Source organism: Ictalurus punctatus, chromosome 2, assembly GCF_001660625.3.
Source record: "Ictalurus punctatus breed USDA103 chromosome 2, Coco_2.0, whole genome shotgun sequence".
NCBI lineage: Eukaryota > Metazoa > Chordata > Actinopteri > Siluriformes > Ictaluridae > Ictalurus > Ictalurus punctatus.
In genome coordinates, this window is record NC_030417.2 from 17,947,558 (window position 1) to 17,964,357 (window position 16,800).

General features: G+C 37.4%; 1 protein-coding gene across 1 annotated transcript; it reads right to left on the reverse strand.

The window, feature by feature from the left end:
* Positions 1–2,294: 2,294 nt before the first annotated feature.
* Positions 2,295–14,887, reverse strand: abhd18 (abhydrolase domain containing 18). The gene is made up of 13 exons (XM_053688534.1): positions 14,745–14,887; positions 14,136–14,244; positions 11,716–11,800; positions 11,194–11,294; positions 11,021–11,096; positions 8,886–8,972; positions 8,773–8,798; positions 7,862–8,000; positions 5,557–5,646; positions 5,302–5,403; positions 4,924–5,212; positions 3,573–3,735; positions 2,295–2,873 (listed from the first exon to the last, which is right to left on the reverse strand). Exons 2-13 carry the CDS (start codon positions 14,225–14,227, stop codon positions 2,816–2,818), a joined length of 1,308 nt encoding a protein of 435 aa, XP_053544509.1. The 5' UTR covers positions 14,228–14,244; positions 14,745–14,887; the 3' UTR covers positions 2,295–2,815.
* Positions 14,888–16,800: the final 1,913 nt, after the last annotated feature.

Genomic DNA, 16,800 nt, shown 5'->3' on the forward strand with positions numbered 1-16,800 from the left:
GGCTGGCATGATGGCACGTTTGCGCGGGGTTAGAGGTCACACGCACAGTGAGGGCGAAATGGCTTCAGCAGACTTGAAAACATGCACTGGCCGCCATATTGACTGTGGGCAAAGTGTACAGGTAACACGGGGTGAGACCACAGACATCACCAACGTATTTTTTACATTTCTACTCTTATTTAAATTTTTGGTTTGATTTGATGTTTGGGGAAACATTACATTGAATCCAGTCTAAAAAAAACATATGTCAATTTTTTTTTCTTCTATTTAAAATAATTTTGGACAGAAAATGAAATGGATGTTGCATGTAATTCTGACATGTATAAATTACCAATTTATTATAAATGACCAATTACCAGAGAGAGAGATCTGCACAAGAGAGGAAAAAAAGTGAGACTGGTGAGGGAATGACTGTTTATAGTAGCTATTATATAAATAAGAACAGGAACTAACTTGTTTCTCGGATGTTCCACAAAATTAAATTTAACTATAAACCGTTAAAATGTGCAACAATTCTTATATTAATAAACATGGTAATTGTTGGCAAATCGCTGTGATAACACACTACAGACGGTGCTGTTATACGAAAATAATCATACACCCCATTATTATTATTATTATTATTATTATTATTATTATTATTACTGTTATTTTGATCTTTTGCGGGCAGAGGGTAAAATATTCACCTCAAGCACAGTTTTCATATACTGTAGACATATGCATAATTCAGTGCAAAAGTTTGCGTACCCTTAGTACAAAACAGAAATTTAGTGCAACATTTAACATGTTAGGTTTAATTTATTATCAAATATTAATTTATCATCACAAAAAATAAAGTAAAAAATGTTAACACATTTTTAATTAACCCTTTACTGCATGGTGTTGCCATATGGCAACACTTAATTGTTCTCCAATTTTTTGATAGGCGATAATACAAAACTACTCTTTTCCTGTGTAACTGGAAAAAGGGGTCTTTTAGCCTTGACACAACAAAAAAATGCCATGTCACATGACCAGGAAATTATTTTTCTGTAATCACACTCTATGGTGAAGGTCACCATCAGAGGGCTCTCAAAATGTGATTACTTTTCAATAATTAGGCAAAATTACTTAAAGGATTTTTTAAATTTAAAACATTTTGCAATTGTACCTTATTTTCTAAACTTGTTTGGATCTAATTTTTTTTTTTTTTTTTTTTTTTACATATTTTGAGTGAGTAAATCAATCCACATACTTTTTACAACTGTAATTCCTTTCTAGAAGTTATTTACATGTTTACTATGTGGCAAAAAACTCTGCAACTTGTAGTCTGGAAAATGCAGTAAACTGGAATTGTAATTTCAGATATATTTTGTGGGTGTTTTTTTTTTTTTTTTTTTTTTTTTTTAAACTGTATGATACTTTCCACCATTGCACATTGTTGCCATACGGCAACTACCTCCCCTAAAAAAAATATTTAATATATTTTTATTACTTGAACTAATCCAAGTAATAAAAGTCCATTTGTGTATGTGTATATATAATTAATTTATTTATTTAAATGTGATGATTCAGGCAGTAGAGGTTTAAAAAAATCTATTTCTGGATGTGATTGTCTAATAACTTTAACCTTCAACCACACTTCTATCCTCTAAACATAACAGTTGTTTATATTTCACTCAGAAAACATTGACAATGAAAAATTCTTCATTTAACAGGTTATCTTGATTATATTATATTTTTACATTAAAAAAAAAACATATTCATTGTATGAACATTCTTTAAAAAAATCCTTAAGTGTTCTTTGGATCATTAATGGTTTTAGCTGGAAGTTTTTTGTAAATGGGAAATCCTCATAGGGTTCTCCAGAGGGACAAATAAAGAACTCTCAGGGCTGACACCTGATTCTCGAATATTGCAATTTTAACCACTAATATTGCTTTCTGTTAAAACGATGAAAAACACTATATCTATGATCGCACATTACGGTAACTGAGGAGCATGTGGGAGTTTTCTCAAGGACAAAATGTCATCTGACAGTGTTGTGTTTTGCTCTGTGAATGGTGTGAAAGTGTATTAAAGATGAATCGTGCACACACAGTGAACCCAAAGTCATTTCCAATCAGATGCACACTGTTCAGTCACCACTGGATCAGCTCTTTACTGTAGTCTTTGAGTGATTTTCAAACTAATCTTTCTCTACCGTATTTGGGGCTCTATTCACAACAAATCTTACAGTTACAAGAGGCTCCAGCCTGCAAATTTAGATTTTTAGGAAAAATGTCTTTTTTTAGATAAGAGAAACAGCAATAAGGTCAGGCTTCAAAGTATGCTTTTTTATTTCAGAGTTGAAATACAGAAATGTAAAGGGTTGAAAGGGTTTTTTTTATTACATTAGTAGTTATTTCATGTAGGAAATAAATTGTTCAAGGGATAAAAATAATAATACCATTGCAAAATGCTAATACTTTTATTTCAAATAATAAAACATGATTTATAATCTGATGCTCCCTCACGATTGGCAGTGATCTGTGATTAATAAATGCACTTTTCAAAGAAAAGGCTGAGGAGGTAAAAAAAAAAAGTGAACTATGATAGAAGGCAGAAATGAAATTCAGAACATGAGATATTAAGGACATAGTTATTATAGACTTAAATGTCTATAAAACATTATACTGTAATGATGTGTAAATACCACTCAGTTTTCAGTAGCACCGAGGTGTGGAGAGGTTTCGGTTCAGATCCGTTGTCCTGGTGTGTTGTGTTGTTTTATGTTATGTTTCATTCATTTCCTTTACCGTGTCCTCGGCAGAGCACAGTGGAAGAGGATATGTGGTTATAATAATATAGGATACTTCTGGACAAAACGCTCAAAAGCATCGTAAATGGCCTGTCTGCAGATTTGAGTCAGACAACAGAAGAAAAAAAAACCATTAGTACATTTTAGGATCATTGTTGTCTGTTTTTAGTGGACCACTATAGCAGCAATCCTATGACTAAATACTGAACCATATTAAAATAGATAACGTTCGTCACAACAATGTTTGATGTTGGCTTGAGAAAACTATTTTAAACTTTGAGACTGGCTAAGAAAGAAAGAAAGACAGACAGATATGGTGACGAAACTTGTAGAGTTGATTAGATAGATAGCCAATACTTGTAGAGTTGATTAAACAGATAGATAGGGTGCCAATTCTTGTAGAGTTGATTAGCTAGATAGATAGGGGGCCAATACTTCTAGAGTTATAGATAGATAGCCGATACTTGTAGAGTTGATTAGACAGACAGATAGGGTGCCAATACTTGTAGAATTGATTAGATAGTTTAACATAAAAATATGCCAAGCCAAAATAAAATATAACAAAATTGAATACTGATTGGTCAGATTAAGTTTCTATTCGTCTTATTATGGTCAAGGGAAAAAAAAAACAGCGGCTGTTGAGGGAACTAACTTGCCTCACACATACATACAGTCGGTCACTAATATATTAAAAATTGTAATTATTGGCAAATTGCTGTGTTATAAGAGGAATAAAATGCTTCAAAACTATTGTGTACTGTTGTGAGGTGTGTGTGTGTTGATTCGTGCCCACCTGAACACTGCCTGTTTAAACAGATAGGCAGTAATGTGGCCCCCGTTGAGGTAGCGAACCTCGCAGCCAGGCCAGACTTCCATCAGGCTGCGCACACCTGAGCGAGGCACGTAGGCGTCCTCTTTAGCTTGGACAACGATGATCAGATTTGGATCCACCGGCACTGTGGAGAAAACACAGGGGTAGAAAGAGCATCACATAGCGGGGTACAGGGGCAAATAGAAGGTCAGGCTGAACATCAGAGATGAAGATAACAGATAAGACAAGATAGGAGATTAGATGGCTAATGGAGCAGATAGGAAATGAGAAAGGGGGCAAATGTAAGCTCAGACAGAGGAGTTTAGGGGCAAATAAAAGGTCAAACAGTGTAAAACAGCAGCTAAGTGGTGAGAAAGAGGGTGAAAAGGTGGGTAAAAGGTCAGAGTGGGGTAGAGGGGGTGAATAAAAGATCAGACATGGGGTAGAGAGATAAACGGGGCAGAAGAGGGTAAAGTAGCAGACAGAAAGGGGTAAAGGTGCTACAGAGGTATCATAATTAGGTGGACCAAAGAGGTGCAAAGAGAGGGTTAGAGCGGGTATAGAGGCAGTAGGATAGTCAGAAAGGGGGAACGGGACAGAAAGAAGATCACAAGAGGTAAAGGGACAGAGAGAATTTCAATAAGACAGACAGACAGCACATCATAGGGCCAGACACAAGGGGTTATAGAGAGGTACAGGGGCAGATCGAGGCTGGGACATTGTGTCAGACAGACAGAGGGGTAAAGGGGCAGATAGAAAGTCTGAGGCATAGAGAGGCAGACAAAGTCAGATAGGGGTATGGGGCAGACAGAATATCAGACAGAGGGTAAATGGGCAGAGGGTTGAACAGTGTGACATGGGGTAGAAGGTGTGTCTGAAGGTCAAACCGAGTCAGGGCAGATAGAGAGTTAGACTGAGGAGTAAAGAGGCAAACAGAGAGTCAGACGACTAGAGGGGGAGATATAAGGCACATATGAAGTGTCAGAGGGGTAGCAGGTCAGATAGAGGGGTAAAAGATAACATAAAAGAAGATCGGACAATACGGTAGAGGGGTGGATGGATGGTCATATAGAGGGGTTGAGGGGTAGCAGGGTTGGATAGTGAGACAGTATAAAAACTGACAGACAGAGGGCCACACTGAGTAAAAAATGACAGAGGAATATCAAACATGAGACAAACAGGTCAGATATAGTGTTAGTGTTAGACAAGTTAACCAAGATATCTCATCCAAGGTTAAAACAAACATTTTTTAAAGCTCTGGGTCACTAGACCTACACAGAGACGTTCCTGATAACAATAAAGCCTCTTCTTCTCCTCTGAATCCTCTCCTAACCTGAAAAGTTGGCGATGTGTGTGCACTCGTCCATCACACCCTTCATGAAGCAGAGTGACTCCCGTTGCAGCGAGCGACGCTGGCCTGCGCTGTGGCTTGCTCTCTTGCTGTGAAGTGTGTCGATGTGTGTCTGACCGCCACCCACAGAAGACGACAGCATGCGCTTCAACCCGTCCACAGAGTCCCTCTGCTGCAGTAGCAGCTCTGAAGACAGGGACACGTTCGAGAGTTTGTCAAAGCTGCCCGGGGCGTCCCGCACAAAGTCCTGGCCCATCCGGAAAGAGTCCGTCTAGACGCAAGAATCGGAAAATGCACATTTCGATCGAGAATGCTGAAGAGACAGGATGGATCTACGATTTAATCTGGTCGTCGTCTTACCCCGCAGTACTCCAGCATATGGATGATCTCGTCCTCATAGACGGTGTGCATGGCGTACTGCTTCTCCAGTTCCCTCCAGTTCACAGCCCGACTTAACACTCCCTGTGGAAGGGCAGAGTGAGGAATGATTCTCACACACAGGGAAATTCACAATGACCACTAAACTGCTCCGTATAGGTCTACTGCGGCGTGACCTAAACACACAGCAAGCATACTTTATATAAACGGCGGAAGGAAGCGTGATTGATATCTTACAGTGGTAAAAACATTCGAAGCAGTAGTCCAAGAAAGACAAGGGATCAGAGGAATCGGCTTGGGCCAGTTGGTTACAGCTAAAGATGCCATCTGTGTGGAAAAAACAGTAATAACAAAAAACAGCAATGAGAATACGAGTAAACATGCTCATTAATGCAATCATTTCAGCAGTTGCCCAAGGAGATCATTTAAACAATAAAATTGGATTATTTTTACCTAAATTTGGTCCCCCCTCACCCCCCAATACTTTTGTCTATAAAGTGTACTTTGAGAAGCCATAAATACAGTCACGTGAAAAAATAAGTACACCCATGGAAATTGTTGGCTTTTTTGGCATATATAACCTTTTTGACAAGCAAACATTTGATCATCTTTGAAACAGTGCCTATTAATAAAGTTGAAATACTTGAATAAAACCACAATTAAAAGTAGCTTTTCCAATCATTTAATCAACAGAAATATGTGATGTGATATTGTTTTGTGCAAAAAGTAAGTACAGCCTTGGCTTCAGAAGCTAGTATTGCCCCCCTTTAGCAGAAATAACTTCTTGTAGGTGTTTTGCATAAACCAGTCCACCAGTCTCTGACATTGGCTTGCTGGAGTTTTTGACCACTCTTCCATGCAATATTCTTTCAGTTGTAAGATGGTTGAGGGTTTTCTTGTATATACTGTCCATTTACAGTCCCCCCCCCATAACATTTCAATGGGATTCAAATCCGGGCTTTGACTAGACCATCCCATTACCCTCCATTTCTTCACTTTGAGACATTGCTTGGTGGATTTGCTACTGTGCTTAGGATCATTATCCTGTTGAAAGGTTCACTTTCAGTTCAACTTCAACTTTCGGTCAGGTGGCCCCATATTATCTTCAAGCACTCTTTGCTATGATGCAGAATTCATATTTGAATCAATGAATGCAAGCTATCCAGTCCCTGAGGCAGCGAAGCAACTCCAACCATAACATTTCCACCACTGCGCTTCACGGGTGGTATGAGGTGCTTCTCCTGAAAAGCTGTCTTTGGTCAGCGCCAAACTTGTCTGCTGTTACTGTGGCCAAACAACTCTAACTTTGATTTGTCTGTCCAGAACACATTATTGCAAAATGCCTGGTCTTTGCCTGTAAGCTCATTGGCAAAGTGTAGTCTTGCTTTAATGTTATTTTTAGACAGCAAAGGCTTTCAAATAATTTGGAGATCTTTTTAAATCCCTTGCCAGACTCATTGGCATCCACAGCCTTTTTTTTCTGAAGGCCTTACAGAACTCTTTAGATCTTGGCCTGATGACACCACACACCTCAATAACAAAGGCAACACCAGACACTAGATATGAGAGGGGTATAAATAACAGGTTCCACCTGCACTCCCTAAACAGGTTCTAATCAGTGGCACCCAATCTTGAACACCTGATTCTAATTTTATGGATTTGAAGGTATGATAAATGTAGAGGTGTATTTACTTTTTCCATGTGACTGATCTGTTTTTTGTTCATTTAAACTGTGAAAATTACTACAAAATGTCAGTTTTATGTGTCATTTGATATACTTTATCAAATTTATTAATAGGATCAAATGTTTGCTTGCAAAAATGTTTTAAAAAAAACAAAAACACACAATTTCCAAGGGGTGTACTTATATTTTCACATGACTGTATATAAAGAAATCTTTTCTCACATATGAAAAGCAAATGAAAAGCAATAAATGGAAGCAATAAATATAACTTGCTTTTAGACAAGTGGTCAGTGCACTGGTGTTAGTGGAATGGAATATTTAAATGTGATTATTCTCCCTTTTCTCTTTTGGAGGTAAACGGAATCTGTACAGAAATGTATAGTTTTCAGAACATCGTATTTTCCTGCCCGTACAGGATTAATGCTTGATTTTGCTGCGGATATTTTCTAAATACGCAATGCTTTTTTGCGGAAAACTACTTGAATTGCACGAAATTGTCTTTTGCGGTGATGTTTCTTAAAATGAGACCTTTTAACTGTAATCATGTTCGATGCACGTGAACCGAATAGAGTTTTGGCTGAATGCGCATTGCAATGACGTCACATGACACGTCTTGGTAATCCGTGGTAATTTTTAAAAACTGCAAGCTCCTCTGAATACTGCGGCGTTTGCTTGATTTGTCTTTCATTTCTGCGATTCTGGAGGGACTGGTTGTAGAAAGTGTCCAAATGGCAATGGTTTTCTAGGCCACCCCACATGTATTATAAAAGAAAAATTTCAATGAAAATATTTTTATATACTGCAGTACCAATATATCAGTAAGCACCAGAATAGTATCTGACTGGATGAGGAACCTACATGGCCTCCCATGGAGATGCCGGTCATGCCCAGAGGCCAGAAGCCCTCTCTCTCCAACCAGTGCAGGAGCACAGCCGACTCCAAGATGAGAGCTCCGCCCATCACAAACAGGTCAGATACGTTCTTCAGACTTGACCGCCTTCACACACACACACACACACACACACACACACATACACACAGTATGATGAAGAATGCTTTGTTTTAAAAGCTGTTCAGATAATAATCCTGTTAAAATGACTTATTGTGGCAGCATGCAGGTGAGTGCAAAAGTTTGCACACCCTTATTTTTTAAAAAGCCATTTTAAACTAAGTTTTCCAGCCACATTAAAAATAGCAAAACGATAGCATTATTTTAAAATGGTTTTAAGATTTGGAATGTTTGAACCAATCATACATTCAAGTGTGTTATTGAAGGTAAATGCTGTCTTAATCGCTGTAATATTTAGCCTGTTTTCAGTAAATAAATAAATACATAAGACATTAAATGAACACAGATTTCTGCTTTGATTTTGTACATTTCTCACACAGTAACCAAAAGGGGTTGCAAACTTTTCCATCAGCCAAACAGTAACAGTACGTAATAGCTAACAGTACAGTTCAAACACTCGTCTTTATCCTCTATATGGACATTTACTGCTTTTCATCAGAGAGAACACACTATTTTGGACATTTGTGAAAAATGATGGAATCTGCATTTGACGATAATTGAAATAGGAGCAGTGTGACGCAGCGGAGACCTTTAAAGGCTGCAGAGTCGCTTCATAGCCACGAGGCGCTTTGCTATACTGTAGGTGCTCGGGTACAATCACTCTGGTAGGCACCAAACCATGATTACATACATAAGTGTGACGTTTACACCTGATTTTATTGGCACTGCAAGTTGTGATTTGAAATGTTTCAACACTCACTTCTGGTCTTTGGGTTTTCGGTATCCATGTGCAATTCAGAGTCAAGGAATCTTGAACACTGAAAAATGATTCAGATCTTCAGAACACACACTGTACTGTATGATTTAAAGGATATAATACGGGTTTTCCAGCAGCAGGGACGCCATTCCTGCTTCTTTGATCATGGGTCTGGCCATGAGAGTCCTCCTCCTCCAGAAAAACTACACACACACACACACACACACACACACACACACACACACACACACACACACACACACACACACACACACACACACACACACACACACACACACACACACACACACACACACACACACACACACACACACACACACACACACACACACACACACACAGAGCCAGAAATGTTTTTGCCCCCAAGAGCCCAGACGTGTTTTTAAATGTTTTCCATGTCCATTATTATTAGTCTTCTAATACCCCAAAAACAGAATAAAAACATCCTTAAGGATTTTCAATCAAACTTTAATTTATACATTTTTATATTTAATTTTTCAGATATTCAGTTACTGGTGATTTTTTTTCTGCTTAATTTTCTTTTCCAAACAATACTTCATACAATTCTTTCTATTTTACTTGTTTTTTTTCAACTTTCATTTGATTTATTGTTTGAATTTTTTTTATTCTCAATAAAAATGCAATTTTTTTTCTGTTTTCATTTTCCCCCAAACACTGCTTCATATGATTCCTTCTATTTTAATTGCTTTTCAGACTTTCATTTGATTTATTGTTTTATTTTCTTCCAAACAATTTTATAGGAATGTTTCGGGGTTGCGTTTTTTTTTTTTTCAAACTCTATTTCATTTTAACTCACTGGTGTGAATTAAACCACCTTTGCCTCAACGGCAGCAAGACAAATGAGACGGAGGTTGACCTCCGTATGAGGCCGCCCCAGACCACACCGGTGAACATCCAGAGTATTGACATGGAGAGGGTGGAGACATAATTCCTGGGTGTTCACCTCAACAATATACTGGACTGGTCCTTAAACACAGATGTCCTGTATAAAAATGGCCAAAGTCATCTCCACCTGCTGAGGAGACTGAGGTCTTTTGGTGTGTGCAGGACCCTGATAAAATCTTTCTATGACACCGTGGTTGCATCTGCTATCTTCTATGCAGTAGTCTCCAAGGGGGAGCCGGGAGCACAGAGAGAGACAGGAAACGTCTTAAACTGGTTAAGAGTAGCTCTGTCCTGGTCTGCCCTCTGGACAGCATAGAGGTGGTGGTGGAGAGGAGGATGTTAGCAGAGCTGGTGTCAATCATGGGAAACTCCTCTCACCCCCTGTATGAGACATTTGGGTCCCTGAGCAGCTCCTTCAGCAGCAGACTGCTGCACCCTCAGTGTGAGAGGGAGCGCTACCGCAGATCCTTCATCCCTACAGCAGTCAGACTCTTTAATGCAAAAACAACATAATGTGGCACTGCTGGCTGTTTTGCATCATCAGCCAACACTTGACAATATTCTGCAATTTGTTGCTCAGGGCTTTACTGTGAATTGTGCAATATTCCATTTGTCACTTATCTGTATATGAACGAGGTGTTATTCATCTGTATATATTCATATTCTTATTCATCTGTACATACATTGAGGTGTTTATATAGTATACATATTACCATTATTATTATTACTACTACTATTACTACTGTTATTCTTCTATTTCTATTATTATTATTTTATTATTATTTTTTACATTTTTCTATTCTATTCCATTTAATGTGTATTCTTTCTTATCTCTTGTGTGCAATTGTGCTGCTGTAATGAGGGAATTTGTGGGTTCAATAAAGTTTATCTTATCTCATCTTATTCCTTCCATTTTATTTTCTTGTTCCAAACTATTTTAGATAGAATTTTATTTTAATTATTTTAATTTTCCCCTAACTCTACAGTACATAATTTTATTTATATTTACTCTCATTATTATTTTTCTCATGTTGTTTTACTTTAATTACTTATATTAATATGATTGTGATTATTAGGATTATTATTATTATTGTTGCTCATATGATGTCCCTACGTGATTCTTATTTTTTATTGCTTTTTAAACTCCTTACTGAAGCAGTCAAGCACTTTGGATTTATTTTTATTTTTTGCATTTTATTTATTGACATTGATGATGGTAATAATAATCATTTTTACTATTGCCTTTGTGTTTGTACTCTGTTAAATGAGTAAATGAAATGCTAAATCACAGCTCCATTACTATACATGCAAAACGTTTACTTACATGGTCTCCTGTTCCTGCCAGATGGATACACACCGGTCTGTGCTGCTTCCATTTTTTGGGAACTATAAACTGAAAGCTATAAGGAAATTAGTTTATGGCGCCTTTTAACCTACTGATTAATGGCCTTATAACAAAGTCTTTGTTTCGGGCCGCTGTGTGATTGCCGTTGCTACCTGGCTTTCACCGACTCTGCTGGCAAAATGCCCGGGACAACGTGTTCGAGCGGGGAAATGAAATGGCCGCTGTGAATCCTGCAGTCCGAGTGATCCTCCACCTGAAAACAGCAATGTTTCGTTTGTGTCAGTAACAGTTTCATAAAAATGTTACACAAACACACACTCAAATTGTTATAGATCTGCCAAGATGTGTTTGATGGATATGACTTCCTGTAGATTTTTGACTCGGACCCACATCCAGCTGTTAAGTGCACTGTATATATACACAGCACTAAACCACATTAGCTGAGATGTCATGTGGCGGCCATATTGGATCACAACAATTCCAATGTCATCATATCAATGTTGTTTGAAGCATGTATATTATGATTTGGGTGTATATTACAGGAGACATTTTGGCTGAGATAGACTTACGTTACTCATTATCTACATTAGTCTCGTAGCCCAGTGCAGAATTAAAGAGACAAGAATTTAAAGAAACTGTAACTTAGCAAATTATTCCTTTAAGAGGAAACATACCTTGTCGATAAAAACTGGATAATCCCGTGGTACAAGGTTCTTACATTTTTCCCGATTGCCAATGATTTTCCTAAACTCGAATATTCTGTGAAGAAAAAAAAGATCCAAGGTTAAAATGTAGTGGTAATAATAATAATAATAATAATAATAATAATAATAATAATAATAATAATATTACCCCCGTGTTTGTTCCTTAACAGTAGAACCAAAATAAATTAAAATACCGTGCTAGCTTGTTACAGAATTTGATCGTGTTCCTCCTTTTTTTCTTGTCCAATATTCAATACCGGATTTTTACTGGTTCCGTCTCAACTAATAATAAATAAATAATAATAACAACAAACAGAGTTTTACAAAAATGTGTTGTTATTTAACAATTTGTTCTGGGGAAGATGATGTTTGTTTCCAGTGTCAGCACTTTGTAATAGTCGATATATTTTCCGTTTGAGTTTTGCTGTAACCTAACAAGATGCTGAACAACCATTTATAGCTGCTATAATGTAAGTGACATGAACTAACTTGCTTCAAGGGCATTCCACAACATTTAATTTAGCTATAAATGGATAAAAACTATGACATACAGTGGTGTTTGAAAGTTTGTGAACCCTTTAAAATGTACTATATATCTGCATAAATATGACCTAAATCATCATCAGATTTTCACACAAGTCCTTTAAGTAGACAAAGAGAACCCAATTAAACAAATGAGACAAAAATATTATACTTGGTCATTTATTTATTAAGGCACATGACCCAATATTACATAACTGTGAGAGGCAAAAGTATGTAAACCTTTAGGATTAGCAGTTACTTTGAAGGTGAAATTAGAGTCAGGTGTTTTCAATTAATGGGACAATCATGTGTGAGTGAGCACCCTGTTTTATTTAAAGAACAGGGATCTATCAAAGTCTGATCTTGTTTGTGGAAGTGTTTCAGAAAAAGAGCTGATGATGCTCATCAGGATGGAAAAGGTTACAAAACCATCTCTAAAGAGTTTGGACTCCACCGATCCACAGTCAGACAGACTGTGTACAAAGGGAGGAAATTCAAGACCATTATTACCCTGCCCAGGAGTGATCGACCAACACAGCTCACTCCAAGAGCAAAACATGTAATAGTCCACAAGGTCACAAAGGAACCCAGGGTAACGTCTAAGCAACTAAAAGCCTCTCTCACACTGGCTAATGTTAATGTTCATGATTCCACCATCAGGAGAACACTGAACAACAATGGTGTGCATGGCAGGGTTGCAAGGAGAAAGCCACTGCTCTTCAAAAAGAATATTGCTGCTTGACTGCAGTTTTCTAAATTTCCTGTGGACAAGCCAGAATGCTATTGGAAAACTGTTTTGAGGATGAATGTGACCAAAATAGAACTTTTGGTTTCAATGAGAAGTGTTATGTTTGCAGAAAAGAAAACACTGTGTTCCAGCATAAGAATCTTATCCCATCTGTGAAACATGGTGGTGGTAGTATCATGGTTTGGGCCTGTTTTGCTGCATCTGGGCCAGGATGACTTGTCATCATTGATGAAACAATGAATTCTGAATTATACCAGTGAATTGTAAAGGAAAATATCAGGACATCTGTCCATGAACTGAATCTCATGAGAAAGTGGGTCATGTAGCAAGACAATTACCCTAAGCACACAAGTCGTTCTACCAAATAATGGTTAAAGAAGATTAAGTTAATGTTTTGGAATGGCCAAGTCAAAGTCCTGACCTTAATCCAATAGAAATGTTGTGGAAGGACCTGAAGCAAGCAGTTCATGTGAGGAAACCCACCAACATCCCAGAGTTGAAGCTGTTCTGTACTGAGGAATGGGCTAAAGTTCCTCCAAGCCGATGTGCAGGACTGATCAACAGTTACCACAAATGTTTCGTTACAGTTATTGCTGCACAAGAGGGTCACACCAGATACTGAAAGCAACGGTTCACATACTTTTGCCACTCACAGATATGTAATATTGGATCATTTCCCTCAGTAAGTAAATGGCCAAGTATAATATTTTTGTCTCATTTGTTTAGTTGGGTTCTCTTTATCTACTTTTAGGACTTGTGTGAAAATCTGATCATGTCTTAGTCCATATTTATGCAGAAATATAGAAAATTCTAAAGGGTTCACAAACTTTCAAGCACCACTCTATCATTCTTTAATAATTGTTAACTAATTAGTGTGATAGTTGTCGAACTGCTGTGGTATAAGAGGAATAAAACACTTTGTTGCTTGCTGTTTTCGTTAAATAATCATCTTTGGTGTGGAAACTCCGCTTCGTTGTATTATTTTCCTCTAACAGCACATCCCCAAGTGTTTTATCCCTTTAACAAAAGATCCTAACGTTGACTCTCTGAACCCTGACGTTTAACCCTGACCTCTTTTTTTTTTTTTTTTTTTAAATTTTTATGATGTTTTTTTACGCACCGTTTCAGGTCCTCTGGCTTTCCCCATCCTCGGATGAAGAGTTTGGTGAGGAGGAGCCTTCGGTAGAGCACATCAAGCCGGCTCATCCCCATCAGCAAGGACCAGGCATCTAAATAAATCAATAATAAATCAAATTGCTCATGTATATGATGAGAAATAATATATATATATATATATATATATATATATATATATATATATATATATTTTTTTTTTTTTTTTTATTATTTTTTTTTTTTTAAATATCATTCCCATCAGGAGTTCTCGTCATGGGATAAAAGCTGATCAGAATAACTGTGTACTGTATTAAGGGGACAACCAAAGAATGTCAGGAAAATAAATAAATGTCCCTACATCATAACAGAGATACCATTTTCCTTTCATTTTTGTCTCTATGGAGTGCACTGTATATATTAAGAGGCGGTTAGGATTCAGGAAATTTATAACTGAAATGCTACAAACTCAAAAAGTCACTTTACACCGGTCCTTCAACTGTCACTGTCAGGTGAGCTGTACTTTCATTTCCGTGAACTTGATACATTAATGCTAGAAATAAATACATAAATAAAATAATAACCGGCATAAAAACAGATGAATATTAGCAGATACCTCTTACTAAAGTGGAGAATTTAGAAGTAACGTCTACTTCTCATCGCAAAGGGCGAATTCCAGGTAAAAGTGCGCTGCCATGGCTGGGCTCATTGGAACTGTGTAGCGGTGTTGCTTCATATTGCGCTCTTCATGCACATCCTGCAACCTAAAGACCCCCTTTGGGTAGCTATAAATTTCGCCTGCTTGAAATTAATTTTAATCACGCTAGCACACGTCAACGTCTAAACGATAATAAAAAATACGTTTCTAAATATTGCTATTTCTAATACTTTTTCAGATGGCTTGAACTGAGTGAAGCTATAATTCGTTGCATGGATAAGCTAAATACGTTTTATTATTGTTTTTGTTTTAAATGTTATGTTGTTTTAGCTATAGCTCTGTTAGCTAACAAGTTGGCCAATTTCTTAAACGTGCTATTTTATGTAATTAACTCTTAATTCGGCGTGTTTTAATTGTCTTACATTCATTGCAACAATTTTTTTTAAAGTATACATTTGAGTCAGGCACCTAAGCTATCTGCCCTAATACTTACAATTCATTCAATCAGATTACAACAGGAAATTCTACGGATACGAAATGTGTTAGAGAGATAGAATATAGCACTACACCGGAAGTACATTATTTTACGTTAACTCCGCCTCTTCGGTAGTTGGTGTTGCTTTTTGCTTCCACCAGCAGGGGGCGATAGAGGTTTTGCTTGTTTTAATCCCAAACCCTGAATGTTTTAAACGTTTCTAATTTATTATTTGGGATTTTTAAACAACTGCTTTCAGAGTTTAAAAGGTAATGAAGATGAATAGAAAGACTGAAAACTATGCACATCAATGTCAAAACTGTTTATTTTTGTTCAGTGTGCTTGGATTCTGGATGTTTCCCCCCCTCTCCTTTAAATATTTATTTAGTTGGGATAAATTCGCACTTTTAAAATCTGTATACCGTGTTTATATGTTTCTGTGAAGCTGCTTTGAGACAATGTTTATTGTAAAAAGCGCTATACAAATAAAATTGAATTGAATATTTAATTTGTGCGTCTTCCCCAAACTGTTGCCTGAAAGTTGGAAGCACAGAACTGTATAGAATGTCTTTGTATGCTGTAGCATTACAATTTCCTTTCACTGGAACTAAGAGGCCCAAACCTGTTCGAACATGACAGTGCCCCTTTGCACAAAGCAAGCTCCATGAAGATATGGTTTGCCAAGACTGGGGTCGAAGAACTCAAATGTCCTGCACTGAGCCTTGACCTCAACTTCACTGAACACCTTTGGGATGAACTGGAACGCCCTCCTCACCCAACATCGGGGCCTGATCTCACTAATGCTTTTGTAGCTTAATGAACACAAATCCCCACAGCCACGCTCCAAAATCTAGTGGAAAGCCTTCCCAGAAGAATGGAGGGTTATTATAACAGCAAAGGGAGAATAAATCTGGAACTGGATGTTCAACAAGCACATATGAATGTGACGGTCAAGTCAAATGTCCACAAATGTTTATAATGTATGTACATATAGTGTACATTACATACAGTACATGTAGTATAATATTTGCAGTATAATATCAAGCTACAACATTTTACATCACATAATTTAATGTAATCCTCTGATTGGAGCCGCACATGTCCTCCCTGTGTCCGTGCGGGTTTCATCCCGGTTCTCCGGTATTCTCCTACCACCCCCAAACTAGCCAGGTGGTTATCCATTATGTTTGTGATTGCTGAACTTTCCACACAGGAATAACAAACAAGAACTATTTAAGTTAGCACCAGAATCCTTAAACATTTCAGTATAACCATTTTAATGTGTTTCAGTTACTTCAACTTCTTCGATGAAACACACGTACCGAGCGTTGCCTCTTCTTACATAAAGGGGGGCAGCACATTATTTCAGTTTTTAATCAGCTTCCATGTACAGAAATTGCCCCCAACTTCTTGAATAGGAACAGTGCCTCTTATTACCACTAGGGGCAGCATGTTATTTACATTTTTATCAGCGCCAATGTAATAGCAGCATTATTACATCGTAATAATATATTAATATCGGATTATTGCGGTAGCTTT